We start from the raw sequence: 19,192 nt of genomic DNA, 5'->3' as shown, positions 1-19,192 counted from the left end.
TCCAGGGGGCATTTCCAAAAAACACACTCAGATCCTCCATTCACAAACTCTCATTTTGTTAGAACTTTTAAAATATAGAAATCGAAGACCAACTTCTTTATACAAGCCTCTGTCTTACTGTCTCAGTACACCTTTTTTTTTTTTGATATTGTTTTAATAGATTGTGATCTTTATTTGGGTTTCTATTGAAGGCATATAGTAATGTAGCATTTATCAAATTGTCTCAGGCGATTGTACTAACTTCTTGCTAATTAAGCTCTCTCAAAGACTGGCGCTTCCACATTTTAGACCGCTGTTTCCTAGGTCAGGGCGATCCTTAAATTAAAACCTTAAAACCTTCGAACACTACAGTGTCCTGGAAGCTGGGTCATCAGATATACTATTCGTGCTACCACTAGAGGGTAGCACTGCTCATATATGTGAGCAGTGTGAGGCTCGCTCTGTGTGTGCGTGTATGTATGTATGTATGTATGTATGTATGAATGTGTGTGTGTGTGTGTGTGTGTGTGTGTGTGTGTGTGTGTGTGTGTGTGTGTGTGTGTGTGTGTGTGTGTGTGTGTGTGTGTGTGTGTGTGCGCTTCTATGGAAATGATGATCAATTGTCTGTCATTTAGGGAGAGATAACATCCAGCATACATAGAAACTCGTGTCTACTGCACGGTTTCCGTTCCTCTATTCGTTAATGATGGATTGTGGAGGCAAAGCAGCAAATGTGAAAGAGAACACTTGAATGAATGCATGATTACCTGTTTACATGGATACAGAAGCTGTATACAATGCAATATTCATTGCATTGCATATTATGGCATTGCATATTATCAGTGAGAAAAACTCCAGGAAATGGATGTTGAATGATATTTACTGAAGAGCTGTGGTATATTGGAGCCAGTGCCCACCGGTGCTGTAAACTTGACGGTGAATGCTAGTGATGGAATGATGGTGCTTCACGCACCAGACGTGTGCCGCATGTCATCGAGTCTGACAGCTCAAAGTAACTAAGTCATTTCAGTGTGTGTGTGTGTGTGTGTGTGTGTGTGTGTGTGTGTGTGTGTGTGTGTGTGTGTGCATGTGTATGTGTGTATGTATGTGAGTGTATTTCTTTGTGTGTGTGTCTGTCTGTGTGGTGTATATGTATAGGTTGTAGAATGAAAGAAATGTAATGTCCGCAGGGTTACAATGCAAAAGTCAACACAGTTTTAATTTGACTACAGGGGGTGGGAGTGGGGAAGGCTGTGTTCTCGAGGGGTCTTGATCCAGAGGGAAACACCATCCTCTGCATACACACAGGCGGGGGAGGGAGACAGACACCGTAGGCCCCGTTCCCTGTCCCCATAGGGGACAGGGAACCATTCAACATCCCTGTCCCCATAGGGGACAGGGAACCACCGTCAATTCCTCCATCGTTCCACACCGTCGTCATGTCTCCAACAGTTGGTTCCTCAAGGGTGATATGAATGTTGATATCCAAACAATATTTTAAGTTTCCTCTGTCCAATCCCTTCTACTGTTCTTGCTCTCTCTACCGCACCATTGGAGATTTGTTTTGCCAACCCTGCACATGTTTTGTGAGGGCATTTGTTCCTCAAGGTTATATGACCCAGACCGTTGCCAGGTGTTTCACCTCCAGGGTTGGTTGCCAGATTCAGGCTGGGATGAATCCGTCCTCCCACAGTCTTCCTCTTCCAGGCAGTTGTGGGCGGGGCTTCTGTTATCTCCCCAGGACACCACAAACTGCATTTCTTTGTTTCCCATTCTTATGAAACGTATTCTATGTACTTATGTAAGTGGCTCTGGATAAAAGCGGCTGCTCAATGCCCTCAATTAAAAAATGTAAATGTAAATACATTATTTATACAATAACAAACAAGCCTGTGCCTCTGAGTACGCTGACTTCAAAGTGGCTACGACAACAAGGGGTTAAAAACATTTCCTGAACACAAAACTGACATCAGATCCCAGTGAACCTCACCAATCCTTTCCACTGCCTTCAGCATTGCCCTTTATTAACCAATTTGATTTCCCGAAATGAATTCTTTCCTCTCAGTCCAAATCCTTTCTGTATCTCCCATCCATCTCCGTTAGCCCCTAATCAATTCTAACCATTCTCCCCTTAGTCAGGATTCATTTGTGTCAGTCTGGAAGACTGTTCACCCCTTCCTTTTTTTTTATAAACACACACACACACACACACACACACACACACACACATACCCCCCCCCCCCCCCCCCCACACACACACACACAAACAAACACAGTGGTTTATTTACAATTCTTCTAAGTTTCAGTCTGATTATGGTATGTGTACTGTGTCATGGTGTGGTGTGGTGGTGGTATAGTGCGTTATGGTATAGTGTGTTGTGGTATAGTGTTTTGTGTTGTGGTGTGGTGTGTTATGGTATGTTGTAGTATAGTGTGTTGTGTTATGGTGTGTTGTGTTTGTGGTGTAGGGAGATATGGTGAGGAATACTGTTATGGTGTATGGTATATTGTGGTATCACACTGTGTGGTGTACTATGTTAAAGTAGAGGACTAATTCCTATCAATATTAAAAGCTTCCTAACTCAGCAGGAAATAAGAGACAAACAGAAGGTGTATGTTTGAGTGGCACCACAGCATAATGTGTGTCCAGATGTTGTTGTTAAAAAGTACAGACACACTAAGCCCAAAACTGATAGAGGAATGCCTGCTGGCCTCTTTTGGCTCATGCAATATTGATGACGTCTACAGAGGGAAATAATGGGAACAAACACAGACGGAAGTGGCAGAGAGGACATTGGGAAGTCTCCCCGGGGCAATGAATAAATCACAGCATGGCGTGAGAGCTATGTGTCATTTATATTAAAGCTTTTCCAATCAGGGAAATCAAGACGATGGCAAAGTGTTTTACTTTCATTTATTACTTTCTTTCGGCAAGTCATGTCATTTCATCATTGAGTTTTGGACAGTATTTGGCAGCCTTATGTGTAGTTATTTTCAAATGTCGGATCACATGCTATTATCTCATATGACAAAATATAATCAAAAATATGAAATCCTTGAAACACATGATTTGACATTACCGGAAATATTATTTGATTACACTTACACATAACACATTAAAGAATAATATTGAGCAAATTTTGAAATTGAAATTGTATTTAAGGAATTTGCTTTGAAATATGAACATGTAAACCAACAGTGATTTATGATATGGCAGTTTGTCTTGATATTATCCACAGTTGAAAGATGCCTAAGCTAAACAAATACACAACATGACCTTTATAATAACACATCTCATGAACGGTATAATATTTGATTGAGATACGGTAGACTACTATTGTTAAGAAGGGTGTCACAACTTTGGCACAGTTTATTATGATTCATACAGCAAACATTCATTTCAAATGTGATTAACCTTTTTGGATTCAGGCGTTCAGCTTACTAATCATATCTGAACTATTAAATACTCTGACACATTTATTTGAGGACATTTATTGTTTAAAAAAAATAATATATCAAATACACTCCGGGAAGGGTATTTCCTCCCTTCCCCATATAGTCTACATTCAAACCACTTCCCTATTTTACAAGCATTTTAACAGGAAAAAGTTGCAAAAGGATCCCCGAGGGCAGTCGCACATCTTCCCGATCCGCGCTCCTTTCCTGATGGCGCACTGCTCTCCGATGTCGCACTGGAAGAGGAACAACACATGCACAAAGTTTGCTTCAGCATCATGGTCAACATCAAGGCTGAGTGTGGAGCTAGTGCATCCTACAGTTGATCCAAATATAGAATACAATATAATAGTAACGTATAATCGAAGTATTCTGCCATAGTATTTTCTTGCTAGAGTTTAAAGCTACCGTTGGAACTTGGCCAAATTTCTTCTCCCATAATGGCATTTTCCTTGTTTGCAGTTTTTCCAGAACTTCGTGGAGAGCCCCAAGCTGTCGAAATGAACCAGAAAGATGTGGAAACAAAACGCTAGGTTTCAATTATTATCATTCAAAAAGATATCAATTACGTCGAATAAATATCATAATAACATATGAAAAAACAAAACAAAACAAAACAACAACAACAACAACAACAACAACAACAACAACAACAACAACATCAAGCGTCAAGAAAAATAAACATCAGTCTAATAAAAATAATAATATACACTAATAAAAATGATGATAGGGGGACATGCAATATATAGGCTACGTCCGGGACATGCTCACCAGCTGCCTCTCGTTGGTCAAGTTTGGACCTTTAGGATAAAAGTCCCGCAAGGCTCTGGTGCTGATGTCCTCCTCCGACTCCGAGTTATAAAGATCAGCTCCATGGACGAGAGGAGCCGAGAGGAGCACGGCGCAGACCAAGGCTCTGGTCCACACTCTGGAGCTCTCCATGGTTTTAGACGTATATAGTAGTAGTAGAATAGTCTATCCCCTCCAAAAAGTCCTGCCAAATATACCCAGTCTTCACACCCCAAACAGCTTTTATCAGATTCTTCAGATTTCGTCTACTTCTTGCTCCACCTCGTCCTTTTATTTTTTTTCCATGCGTAAGAGCTGCCGAGTATGAGTCACTGCGTAAAGTTGCTGGGCAAATCTGTCCAAAGTTGCCCCTCGTCGAAAGCCAACGACGCAACACAAGCTATAGCCTATATTTGGATATATATGATGCGTAATCCTGAAAACAATTATAAAACCTAAGAAAAGCATTTCTGGTTACTTTTTTTTTCATCATTCATTTCATAATTTCGTCATTTTATTTAAAAATTACAATGGTTTGATTTTATTGATTATTTGCTGTTGCTATGGTTTTAATCTTCCTCTCTTCTGATAAGGTGATACAACGGAGGACATATGACTTAGAAACTAAATACATAGGCCAACATATGTTTAGCTGCAGATTCATCTTCATTGGATTTATGTAGTTTATAATGAACTCATAACTCAATGAATGAGTGCTTAAATGTAGCGTATGGCATAACCATTGGACTGCAATAGCTTTATCATTCAGCCTTGTCATTCATTCAGCTTTGTCATCGCAGATGTATTTCCAATCCACCCGTCACTGAGCATACTGGGACCGAATCGGCATCGTTCCAAATATGTAAAACAAGTAATCTGCTTGTGAAAATACAACAATCTCATCACAGAGACAAATGTTTAAAAAAAGAACATCAGTGCTGGGGGCATCAGTCCTTACAGTGTTTTAAAACCCAAGTGGGTGTAGGGAATATTGTAATTGTGTAATTGCGTAAATCTGCTGCACCCAGTTATCCCCAGTGCGGGCGTCGTGGGGGCAGCATGCCATTGCTTTGATCTGGTATTTCTCTGTGTCCTTTTTTCTCCTCTTCCTCCTCCTCTCCTGCGCTCCTATTGGCAGAGCCGGGCGCTGGAAGACACCGCAGGCTTTGATTCTACTGGCGGCTGCATGACTCATTCCTCTTCCCCGGGTTTTTTAATGACTTGGACCCCAATCTCGCGGTTTATTCCGAACACGGCACTTCATTAACCGCGCAGCCATAAGTCTTGCAATCATCCGTCCCCGGCTCCCGGTCCTTACCTGGCCCAACACCGCCCCATGAAAATAAAGAGCCGGGATGACGCGTATGCTTTTTATACACTACACACACACACACACACACACACACACACACACACACACACACACACACACACACACACACACACACACACACACACACACACACACACACACACACACACACACACACGCCGACGTACCCTTCTGTTGGTGTTTTGGTTTAGATGTATACCATTTTACGACGATAATAAGTAATGAGGTTCAGCGTGCGCCCAGGTTTTGCAATTCCGAGCAGGGAAAGCAGTAGTTGTCCGTAATAATGACGCTGGAATCCACGGAGGCTGCTGCTGTCTCCTGGCAGCCTCCAGGAGAAGACATCCATGCCCTCTGAGGACACAAAGGTGAGGTTCATTAGAGGCCCTGCATTTCACGTTGCGAAACAAGAAAGTGTGTTGAGTGTGTGTGTGTGTGTGTGTGTGTGTGTGTGTGTGTGTGTGTGTGTGTGTGTGTGTGTGTGTGTGTGTGTGTGTGTGTGTGTGTGTGTGTGTGTGTGTGACCTGTGACTGACTGGTGTGTGCATTCCTCTGCACCCTAGTGATGTGATATGACAGGAGACATGGTTATAGTCAATACTGAACTACTGGGCAAAAAAGGGAAAGTATGTAAATGGTGTGAAATAAGTCTCTCATCATCCTTTGCATTTGTCCATACATCCATACATTGACTTTTAGGGTGACACAGATGTAACATCAATTAGAATATACAATGATAATACAATAAAACAATACAAGAAAAGCACAAAGACAGTTATCAACAGTATAACATGTAAAAGAAGGAAGGGAGAGAACAAATCGATGAAGAGTCTCATAACTTCTTCAACATGCACAGAGCATCAGCACCTCTCTGTCATCACCTCTTTGAGTGCAAGGCTACTCCACACCTTAAGACATCGTGAGTCAATCAGCCTCTCCACTGAGTGTATGGAGCCAGAGGCCAGCAGTAGAGGACCTGGGGGCTCTATTTGGGACCAAGAGGGACAGGGTGAGGGGGTACATTTAAGGAGTTGTGTTCCATTAGGAGCCTAATAGAGCCACTCCATAGAAGCACTCCAAAGTCAATTGTGATACAGGCAGCCAGTAAACACAGGAGTTATATGTTCTCTCTTCCTCTCATTAGAGGTTTACCAGCATAACCATTTGGGTGATTGCGCTCAGCAGAACAATCCACATCAAAAATGAAAATGAAAATATGAAAGTACCATTTCACGATTTAGATATCGATTTGGATTTGTTTGTTTGTTTGTTTAATGGGATGTACTCTCCACCTTTCCCTTCCTGATTTAGTTTGTTTCTTTGAATAAACTGAATTGGAATATTTAGCGTTGATTATTTTGCTCACACATATTCATATATAAACAGAGAAAATAATGAATCTCTAATTTGGATAAAGGTTTTTCTGTAAGACTCCACTTAACGACACCAAAAGTAGTTGTAGGTAATGTTGTGTTCTCCTGTTCCTTCTACACACAGCCACAGCCACAGCCACACGCACACACACACACACACACACACACACACACACACACACACACACACACACACACACACACACACACACACACACACACACAGATTCTTTGTTTGTCTCCTTCTATTTAAATCCACAAACTAAAATATCCAAGACCTTTGAAAAACCAACTCTTTGCACAAAATACAAACTGTTTATGTGGACGATGACTCATATTAAAACGCTTTGCATTTTAATAAGTCCTTCCAGTTAGTACCTGCTTAAATCCAATAAAAACACAACATATTCAGTATCACGTTCATATCTCGGGGTGTAATGCTTATACACTATCCTCTGGATGGATTAGAGGGTTTATGTAAAACTATCCCAGACGTTGGCAGTGATCGTCATTCTATCTAGCCGGTGTGGCCATCCTCCCTTGAGCCATGAGTCACGACCTTCAACCAAATCAAACCGGACAACATCCATTCTGTAAAGATATCTCTTCAAAGGCTAAACGTCTGCACATTCGTTTTTTTCGTTTTTTAACAACAAAATTGAAATAGTTTGGGGCAATTTAAAGTATAGACACACACTTGAGGAAAATATTCAAGCTGGGATAAACGCCCAAAGCCACCGATTAGCCCATATATTGATCACCGCGGGGAGCCGAAGGATTGAAGGGTCAGGAAGATGTCCCCACAGCGCCCCCCCCCCCCAGTGCCGCCCCCAGCGGCACTCAGCTCAATCAGCAGCCCGTTCTGCGGCTGACGGGGTGTGTCAAACAGTGGGGGGCAGGTGCTTCAAAACCCCGTGATTGGATGCAGTACCTCCAGGCCGTTGACCCGCCGCTGTGTCTGACACACCTTCCCTGCTTCCTTTCATTTCTGTCATTCGTTTTCATGGCTTGAATACAAAAAAGTTGGCATTGATTTGGAATCCAATACAAGTCAACAATAACTGAATATCAATATTTGACCCATCACTTTATTGCATTGATTTTTCACAGCTCACCCATGGGGAAGAAATTAATTCACTTTCGGCGGAAGTAAGAAACACTTTGTTCTCCTTTAACTCCCTTTTAACAAACTGCATTTTTAATGAATGCACGCAACATGACGATGATGATGCTGATGCTGATGCTGCTGATGCTGCACGTCAGAATTAATCTGCTCACATCCTCGGTAACACTGCTTTCCTTGGGCGTCTACCCTCTCGCCTACGTATGGGCTCTCCTGTTTATCTTTAGACCCGATGCATGTTGGAGGGAGAAAATTGTTCATTTTTTTGTACACTTGAGTGGGTTGAAGGGATGATTAATTCAAAAGGCCTGCCGGTTCCCACCGTTTAACGATATCGCTAAGCCCCTTCAAAGCCCGGGCACCAGAGTCAAAACAAAGGCCATGCTGTTTAATTATTACCGCAGTGTTACACAACTTCCAGAACACGCCGAGAGGGATGATGATGATGATGAGGCCGTTTTGGAAACTCGCAAGATCAACGGAAAAAATAAACATAATGTTAATGCGAGGATCAAAACGCAAATAATTCGGGGGTGAGAAAAAAGCGTATAACTTCGTACAACCGTGAAGAGGAGAGTTGAGTAAATAAGATATATCCTGAAAAGATCTCCATGTCGACCCTGCAGCCCTCTCGGGAGCCTCTGTGCGTCACCATGAGCTAATTAAGGGCTCCAAGTGTAGGACCTTTATATCTGTCTGCCTATTGTCTTGGTGGGGGCTTCGGGTAATACACAGTGTTTTCTGTAATTGTGGTGTGCAGAAATCAGGAAGGGACAATCATCTCTCGTCGCTGCGTGTCACACAAAGTCAACTTTATTTATAAAACACTTGTACTCACGGATGTGTGTGCGTGTGTGTGCGTGTGTGTGCGTGTGTGTGCGTGTGTGTGTGTGTGTGTGTGTGTGTGTGCACATAGGCAGAGGAGCATCAAAACATAATTAAAGCAATTTATATTATACAGCAATGTATAATACAATGTAAAATGTTACAGCCATGGTCAAATTCATTGGAATCACATATCTAGAGACATTAACAATATATTTTAAATGATATTGACAAGGATTTATGTGACGTGAGAAGTTCTATAGTGATGACCAAACACTAGAATTTGAAAAAATAAATGGATGAAGGAGAACAGGGACAATAGCCCACCTCTCTGGACTGGATTATGGAATTAATTTCTGCTTTGAAGAACCTGTCGACAAAAGAGCAGTTGATGATGTGGGAGTAAACACGGCCACGGGGAGAGGCAGACCAACAATGAAAGACAATACACACGGGGCTTTTCGGTTTTTCAAAGTAAAACCCCCCAAAAAGCGAAGAGATAAAAAATTTAATAAATGAATATTTTCGGTTCAGAACAAAGCCCTGCAGTATGAGTTTATGCTCCAGCACGTTTACAAGCACACCAATGTGAACTTAGATATCTCCATGTGTCGAAACACATGAATCTCATGAGGTATAGCACATTCAATCATCCCTAGGATTGGATAAACCTGAATAATATTAGGATAATAATGAAAAAAAAGAACTAAAGGTCGATCATGACTACTATAGGGAGTGGCCTTGAAGGACAGGAGGAGGTATTTGGTGGTATATGAAGGTCTATAGCTCAGAGCACTACCGCCCTGTCCAGTTGACCTAACTAGAATGTTCTCTGTACTCTGACAGGCGGGCCAAAGTGTCCTTGATGAGTTCCCTAGAATCCCCGGGATTAACTCAGGACCAGGACCTTAAAGAACACATCAAGGCTATTAAATCAAACTCATCTCTGAGGGATGAATAATAGATTTGAGGAAGACCATAAGCCATACAGGTTAATGATGTCCATCTACGTTTGTGCCTCTCTGGAAATGGGTCAGAGATGTTTGCAGAGCGCAATAAGAATGCAGCATGATGTTATACAACAGGTTTTGGAAGACCAAATGAACGCTATATTGCAGGTTTACAAATGTGATCAGGTTTAAATCAATTCTAATTCTTGCTCATTTGTGAGAGATAGATGTAAGGTCAGTAGCGACCACATATAGACAACACATGGAAGAAAGCATCTGTGGTCAAGGGGAGGAGAGAGACATCTGTTTTATGAAGAGATTCTGTACAATATCTTGTTCAGAATCCTCCTACATGACCTATTATGTGATGGTAATGTATGCAGTTGTGTTTATCTAGGACAGCAAAGCAGTTGGACACCTAGGAGATCTTTTCAATTATGTTGAGATCATAATCTCTTAGATTCCTTACAAGGAGTGGCCAAATGGAGAAAGGTCTGAGAGATTAAGTGCAGGTAATATACGCCTAAAATGAGATGTAATTGTTATTGTTGAGCAGATCAGAAATTAGGTTGATAATTATGCCCCTTCTTTCACAAAACCACAGTTCAACAAGCCTTGAAGGTAATTAGGCTTGCTGAATAATACATTTTGTATCAAGAGTTGTTATTAGAGGTGTTTTAATGATTCACATTAGTCACCAATTTGTCTACAACGACAGAGATATTGAGGTGGTCCTAATGGTCTTGTGTCTGACAATCGCAGAAGAATAATTCCCTTGTTAGGGAAATGATACGAAGAGCCCCAAAGGTCATTAGTAACCTGCTTTAATCTCCCCTTGCTCTGGAACCAAAGATAATCCATGTGTTTGATTAAACGTGTTGACGGGTAGAGACCACCACCTGAAGAGCTAGCCGTAGGAGCAATCTAGTGAGCACACATGACAGAACCCTGACTGGCCCATTACACTCTCTTCTATGGGTTGGCGTTTATATCTAAGCATATGCCATCTTAAGGATGGTGGTGATTAATATTTGTGGTTTTCCATTAAGATAAAACCATACAAATCCTGAAGTAATCAAATTGCTTTATTAACATTATGCTTCCCAATTCAGAAACTGAAACCTGCGACATTTGAGATGCTTTTGGATGAATGCTAAAGGAAGGGATTATGAGAGTTTAGGGAATTATACGTTACTCAAACCAGATGCTTAATTGTAACGATGTGGTTTATGTGTGGTAAATGACCGACTGGAGAATCTAGTACTACTGAAAGGTAAACAGTGCCACCTACTGGCAATAGGCGGAGGACCACATATACTACATACACAGAGACAGAGACAGAGACAGAGACAGACAGAGACCGAGACAGAGACAGAGACAGAGAAAGCGCGAGAGATAGAGCAAGAGACAGAGAGAGAGAAAGTGCACGAGAGAGAGAGAGAGCAAGAGACAAAGAATAAGCATAAGTGCCTTTTAAGACTCGCCCTTCAATATTTTTCCATAAAAAAAGGCTTGGCTCAATGATATAATGGCATTCAAAAAGCTTTTGCTAGGTCAATTTATTTTCTATGCAGTAATGCAATGATTTGAGACTCACCGCATGAATATTATTATTTTTTGAATTACCTTTATTGGTGCATTTTGGTGATCTTATTTCTAATGCGGTTTTAAAGAGAAGTTGATGATCAGTGATGTTCTGTTTCAGCTCCAGGGAAGCAGGCCGGTACCTGCTGCCCGCAGCCTCTCTCCCTTCCTCCTAACCTCCTATAGGGGAGCTGAATTGTTAGCACCTTAGACCATAAAGGTACATAAAACTATTCACTGTTTTCCAAAAGTGACTGCAGGGCATTAAAAAGCAGGTTGGGTTCAGGCATCTTGCTCACAGAAATCAAACCCAGTACCTTTTGGCTGGCAGTCAAACACCACTACAACCCCATCCTACCCATACCCCAACACAGTCAGATTATAGTGAACACAGGGTAACAATAGAGGGATGGAGCTATTGTTTTTCTCACAGCACAACAACAAGAGACAAAAAAATAAAAATCTGAATATGTTCCGCTACATCTTAAGTTATCAATCCAGTGTAACACCTAATGATGAAGATGGTTCCATGCAGGGGAGCGGAGCATAATGTTAGTAGACCTTCCCCATCTGGAATGGTTCTTTTGAGAAAATACAAGAGGCCTGGAGTAATAGAGCACAAATATCTCATAACTCAACTGCTTTGTGTGATGTGATGGATCATTGTAATAACAATAACGTTCCAAGAAGCTGGGAGCTGAATTATGGGGCCAAGCAGCATTAAACACCACTAGAGGATTATATAGGCTACACTGAATGAAATATCTAACTTCAATTAATATGTATGTTGGTTTGGATGCATGATGTATGATGTTTGAACGTATGTGTGTGTGTGTGTGTGTGTGTGTGTGTGTGTGTGTGTGTGTGTGTGTGTGTGTGTGTGTGTGTGTATCTAGGTTTGTATGTGTATATGTATGTACGTATGTATGTATGTATGTATGTATGTATGTGTGTATGTATGTACGTATGTATGTTTGTATGTATGTATGTATGTATGTATGTATGTATGTGTGTATGTATGTACATATGTATGTTTATGTATGTATGTATGTATGTATGTATGTATGTTTGTATGTATGTATCTAGGTTTGTATGTATATATGTATGTATGTATGTATGTATGTATGTATGTATGTATGTATGTGGGTGTGTGTATGTATGTGTGTATGTATGTACATATGTATCTATGTAGCCTACTATGTATGTATGTATGTATGTATGTATGTATCTAGGTTTGTATGTACGTATGTATGTATGTATGTATGTATCTAGGTTTGTGTGTATGAATGATAATGCATGTAGAAGTTTGTACGCATGTGTGTATGAATGTTCTTTCATTTTCTCAACAGCCGTTTGACATGGCTGTTGGATGAGCGGTTTGGATGTGCGGTTCTCAAGAAAGCTGACAGCAGTGATACCGGAGGCCAGGCGACCAGCCCGGACCGACCAGGCATGTCTTCAACAGGCACTGCTCTGGTTTAAATAAATGGGTCACCGCTTACGATAAGTGTATATTAATTAAACAGTCGTTAATGCAGTAAGAAGCATGATTGAATAGCATTAGCATTTGGTCAGTGTAGGGGTTACGGTTATACTAAGGGTTAGGGTTAGTGGCTAGGGTTAACCCTAACCCTTATAAATAAGGTTAATTTCTATCTTAGATGAACAGCATTCATAAATATACAAATATATACCATTCGTAAATTATTTGTGACACATTGCTTAACTGTAAATTAGCTGTTGGTTAATGATTATTACTGCATTTACTTATGTTAATTAAAGGATAATTATTGTAAAATAACCAGTAAATGAAATAAAACTAAATACATTTCTGGAAAATAGATATTCCAGAAAGCATTTTGTGGAGTGTGTGTGAAGGATGGCTGGTTTAAACCTCAGCTGGCCCGAGTCAGACTGATTGGACTCTGGGGCTGGGTGAGGTTGCACACCTGTGCACATTGAGTAATCAATATGCACAGATTAAACCAGCCGTCACCCCACTCACTCAGGGAGATCACCTATAGAGCAGCATAGTGGGCAGGGCCACCTCATGTAGCATTGTCCATCCTCCACCTCTACAATAAACTGGCTATTAAAAGCACCGCCCAGTGTCCCTGTATCTGGGGGCGCCCAGTAAAGACACCTGTGCAGGCATGTAGCCTGCACATTGCTACACACATATCAAATAAACATTTCTAATCTGAACTAGTATCTATATGAATGGTGACCTATACATTAGGCTAGACCCAATCCACCTTAAAACTGTTGAATCAGTTGTCCTGCAGAACTAGTTCTTTTTTTTTGTTGCTAGGTCAATACTTTGGTGCATGGTCAGTTAACCACTGACATAATTAGCTGGCCGTATTGCGGCCCTGATACACCAGTCTGTGACTAATCCCATTAAACATTCACGAAAAAAAGGGCCTTATCACAAAGAATGCTAATTGGTATACAACTCAATGTAATTTAAATGGATCACGTGACATACACAATTATATCGAGGCGCAGGGAAAAGTCACAGTTGAAATACACCTTCATCCAATGAGACTAGATTAGTGGACGAATATGTAATATAATGCTTAAAGTTTAATACGATATGTGCAAATGTAATTGTTGCTTTATTTGGATCCTTTAATGAGGTCCCGTAAATAAAGAACATCACAAAAACAAAAGAGAAAGCAGGGTTATTAGAAAGTGGTCAGGCTGAGGGGTGGATGGGACAGGGGAGTGATGGAGACCGCAGCAACAGAATAAAGACGGCCAGGTCAGCAGGAGAAATCACAAACTCTCATTTCAGGATTCTCAAACAGTAGTACTTAATGATTTGCTCTTGGCAAGACCAAGTCCCCTTGGGTCTGACTTAAATTGACTTTGTTGGAATGGAATTCACTCGTAAGGATAAATCAGAGACGGAGAAAGGAAAAACACCAGCAGGTAATGATGGAGGAGCGATTGGAACATTAGGGTCCTCACACCGGCGTTTCACTGCAGGGTCAAAGGGTGACTGGTGAGCTCAAGTGATCCCCACAGGCACTCTCCAATTGATCTCCAGGGAAACTAGCTGAACAGAAGTAGCAATAGTCAATATCAATATCCTTTAATGAGAGCAGGAACCTCTGTGAGGCCTAACACACCCTCCAGGTTACTAAACAAGCTCTGTCATCTAACGGAAGTGCTAACATCAATGCTGAAGGATAGATGAACCACCGTAGCTGGGTTGACATTGTCTTAACGTGATCATTGTTGTTATCCTGTGAGGGTCCGACCCAGATATCAAAAGGCCGGTGTGGGCGTTGTGCCATCGGCTGGGAGACGTTCAGCCATCACCTGCTCAAACAGAGCCACGAGTCACAGCTGCCACTACATGTCAGCTTCTATTGTAGCCCTCACTCATTTAGCCTTGAGAGAGAGGGATGGAGAGAGAGAGAGAGAGAGAGAGAGAGAGAGAGAGAGAGAGAGAGAGAGAGAGAGAGAGAGAGAGAGAGAGAAGGAGAGACAAACAAATAACTTTTTTCTGATCAAAGCATTTTTAACAAATGCAATCAAATGTGTTGCTCTTATAGTTTGATATTGGTTTTAATAATAATGTGATTTTAGCAATCTTTGGATTCATTGCAAAAAAACACAGACCAAATGTTCATTCAGGACTCACTATTGACATCCTTTTATTGTCTTCCAAACATTGAGGCAATAAACAGGGAAAGCACTATAGGGCTACTCTGGGCCACAAGTAGAATAGCCAGCAGGCCCTCTCCCTGAAGATAGAGCCCATTGAAAGCCCTTTAAATGTGGTGCTTCGCTTTTATGGCAGCGATAATAACTGACCCGTACCACAGATTATGTTGTTCAACTGCTCGCTTCTCAACGACCACATTTACATAAAGGTTACCCCCTGCTTTTAAATGTTGTGAATTGGCCTTGAATTTATAAAGAGATGTAGACATCCCGGCTGGAAATGATGGCTTCACTTTGGGTCACAGTTGGCTGTTCCGGCTTGCTGCACAGTATGTAAATATACAGCTAATAGGGTCTGTGAGCGGGGTAGTGGACAGGAGAGGATTCTGCTCTTCAGGAACCATGGAGGTATGGTGTATATTGGATTTGGTCCATCAGTAAACAGATAGATTGTTAAAAACTGCCTGAACATATTGTTTTCATTCATTCATACATTTCATGTATTTAATAGTTTGGGAATAAGTTGCTGACATTGCACTCAGAAACCAATAACTTCCTCAACAGTTGTGTAATGTCTGACTTTTCAAAGAAAATACTAGAAAAACATGTTGTGTCCTATATTTATCCATAGGCCTACATCTTTACTGCATTAATGTTTGCATATTTCCTTGTAATGTTTTCAACCGGTCAACAATACATAAAGTTCATTTAAGAACGATAGCTTAATATATTATATATTTCATTCTATTAAATGTTATATCAGACTGAAAAACCACAGCTGCATTTGTCCACGGTTATTCTTGAACGTTTCTCAGCCCCCCCCCCCCCATTGACGTTTATTGTGTTAGCAAAAATAACGAGTGTTTCAAATTTCACGTTAACATTTATTTTTTTCAAAGACTCCAAAAATCAAACAACGAATTTATAGGCGAGACAATTCATTACAGGCCTACAATGAATCATGAAGTTTTAAAAACAAAAAAAAAGTTCAACCTGAAGGGAATTCAAGTAAGGCAACAAGGCCTCATGTTTTTATTCATAATTTACATGCTACATGAACAATCAGAAATGTGCACAATCAATGGCTTTTTTTATGGGGCGGTGGAACAACAAAGCCATACACATTGGAACACGTCGATGAGTAATAACACACAACGCAATAACAAAGACATAGCAGCAGTGAATTTCAAGTGCGACGCGTGGCGGCTGCAGAGGAACCCCCGGTGAGGGGGGTGATGGGGAGAGTGATGGATGTACTGGTGGGTCTGGGTCGGGATGCTCTGCTGCGGATCTGCTGCTTGCGGTGATTCGGTCGGGAGTGTGAGTTGAGTGGCTCTAGATGCACTTGAGGAGGTAGGAGTTGCAGTTGGCCCCTCTGCCGCAGTCACAAAGTTTCCCGATGCGGGGCCCGAATTTCATCGCACACCTGTCGCCCATCCCGCACTGCCAGGGCGCGGCGGCACCGAGGAGACACGAGGAGATACGCACATTACGCACGTTACGCACATTACGCACGTTATGCATATAGCATTTCACCTACAATCCTATGTATTTGGTTTAAGGCTACTTTTCATTAGTTCTCATTGTTATTAGGCATATTTAAAGAAATACATATGTAATTAGTCCATTGGATATAACGATCCTTTATTTTGTACATCTTGCCTAATTCTATATTATTTTAATGCTAATAGCTCACGTTCTAGAGAGAGATAGACAGCGATATCGACGGAGAGAGCAGAAGAGAGAGCGGTTCAACACAGGCTGATAGGTGGATGGAAAAGGAACACAACTTTCAAGTAGGCTACCGCTACCATATTTACATTATTTGACTAAAGCTGATCATGCATGGCCTATAGTTTAAATAATGAATGATGATGCATCAGGAAAAATACAAGGACCTAATTTTGCCAGACTTGGCTCCCAGAAGTTGATTTCTTGTGCGTTTCCACTTGTGTAAGACAAGTGTAGAGGATTTACCTTTTGGATGCCTCTCTTCTCTGGGGGCGAGACGCGGTCGTGCATCTTCCCCAGGATGCGCTCCATCGCTTCGATCTGCTCCACAAAGTGTCCAAGAGATGAGAAACATGGGTCCATGAGGGAGCTTACAGCTTAAAGATGAGCCAGATGTGAGACGAGGCGAGGACTGGTTTAAATAAGGCTGATTATAACAGCAGAGCTCCAACTCTCAGACTTGTTTTGCTGTCTCCGATTTAACTAGTAATTAAAACACACCATCACGGTAAGGTAAGATCATACTTACAAAATCTCTCTCGGCTCCCACATCGCTTCGGTCTACTCCAAAGTCTTCAGAGGAAACTTCTTGCGACGTCTGTCCGTGACAGAGCACGGCCAGGAGGCCAAGGCAGAGCAGTCCACGGAGCATGCCAGAATTGTCCATCGCACCGGTTCCACGGTGCCTCAAGAGCGCAGAGAGACGAGAGAGTCAATAAAGGAGGTCTTAAGGGTCGCCGGTTCAGAGACGATCTACCTAAGACCACCAGACCTTCACCTCTCTTATATAAACTCGCCGCCCCGCCCGCGTGGGAACGAGCTGTATAAATGTGGAACCACCGGAGTGTGTCTTTAGTGCGTGGCTGGACGGTGAAGGGGGGTACCCGCAGCATCCAGACATACCGACCCATCCTCTCCGTCTCCAACACATACACACACACACACACACACACACGCACACGCGGACACACGCACACACGCACGCACGCACAGACACACGTACAGACACACGTACAGGCACAGACACGCACACACACACACACACGCACGAGCACGCACGCACGCGCGCGCGCACACACACACACACACACACACACACATACACGTTTACTTTACCAACAGGGGACTATCGGTTTTCATCAACCAAGTGTGGACCTCTATTTCTGGTCATTTTAAAAATACAAAAACATAATACAGAGTTTAGTTTTAAGTACTTTTGTCATAATATAACTTCAAATTGTTGTTTTTTATTTTTTTAAAGAAGTTGCCAAGAGGGGAATTGAATCCTTAAGCGATATTTACATATCTAAGAGGGGACTCCATTCACTGCAGCAGGGGAGCTGTCTGGGCCTATTGTTTCACTCAATGAGTGTTTGCCAACCGCAACTGTTGCTTCTGTCAGTCTTAACAGTACAAGAGGGGACCTTCTAGTGAATTTAATTGTGTATAAAAATAAATGCTCTGGAATCTATCTTGAAGAGAAAAAATAATCTATTTATGTAAATCACAGATCCCACAATTGAAAAATATCATTTCAAGATATATTTAGAACAGTTAAAAAATGTGTTTTGCGATTAATTTGCGAGTTTACTATGGACAATCATGCGATTAATCACGATTAAATATTTGAATTGATTGATAGCCCTAGTTAGTATTTTTGCTCATGACAAAATTTCCCTCATGAAATGTCTAAAGGCTCTATGAATTATTTTTTACTATAGAGGAAGCAGTAAACTATTTTTTTCTAACCTAATGAATACATAAATGCTGGAGTGTAAGTGTCGCTCCATACCATTTAACAGGGGACCAATGTCATTTTGTACAGGCTAAGAGGGGACTTCTGTCATCCTGTACAATCCAAATGGGAACCATCTTTTCTGTTTAACAGCACAAAGTAATAAAAAAATCTACACATTAAACTTTCTTTGAAGGTCTGTATACTATTGTGCAGGTTCTGAGATATGCTGTAGGTAACTCCATCAAAAGACATGATAGCTTTAAGGCTGTTCAAGTGCAGGGAACTGTTTGTTGATTGATTGAACCGTGATCAATTGTGGTAGTTAAAACTGAAGTCATGTTATTGTGGAAAAACTGTCCCTTACATAAGTTCACATTCAAAGAACAGACAAACTTTGTGCTCTAAAATATAAAAGATGGTCCCCACTTGGATTGTACAACATGACACAAGTCCCCTGTTAAATGGTATGGGGCGACACTCACACTCCTGCATGGATCTATTCACGAAGTGTGGAAAAGACTAAATGTAATCCTCATCAATAACCAATAATCATCTTTTAAGATATATTTAGAACAGTTAAATGTGCGATTAATGAGCAATTTGCAAGTTAACTATGGACAATCATGAGATTAATCAC

The 19,192-nt window shown here is 41.4% G+C and overlaps 2 protein-coding genes across 2 annotated transcripts; both read right to left on the bottom strand.

Moving 5' to 3' along the window:
- Positions 1-3,563: 3,563 nt before the first annotated feature.
- Positions 3,564-4,377, bottom strand: cart3 (cocaine- and amphetamine-regulated transcript 3; the record flags this gene model as incomplete). The annotated part of the gene is made up of 3 exons (XM_084476699.1): positions 3,564-3,671; positions 3,844-3,927; positions 4,207-4,377. 3 exons carry the CDS (start codon positions 4,375-4,377, stop codon positions 3,564-3,566), a joined length of 363 nt encoding a protein of 120 aa, XP_084332825.1.
- Positions 4,378-16,421: 12,044 nt separating this feature from the next.
- Positions 16,422-17,484, bottom strand: cartl (cocaine- and amphetamine-regulated transcript-like; the record flags this gene model as incomplete). The annotated part of the gene is made up of 3 exons (XM_084475926.1): positions 16,422-16,529; positions 17,064-17,138; positions 17,347-17,484. The coding sequence occupies 3 exons, from the start codon at positions 17,482-17,484 to the stop codon at positions 16,422-16,424; spliced, it is 321 nt and encodes a 106-aa protein (XP_084332052.1).
- Positions 17,485-19,192: the final 1,708 nt, after the last annotated feature.

This window comes from Micromesistius poutassou, assembly GCF_964030765.1.
Source record: "Micromesistius poutassou genome assembly, chromosome: 12".
NCBI lineage: Eukaryota > Metazoa > Chordata > Actinopteri > Gadiformes > Gadidae > Micromesistius > Micromesistius poutassou.
The sequence above is the reverse complement of the archived record's forward strand: the minus strand, read 5'-3'. Positions and strand labels throughout refer to the sequence as shown.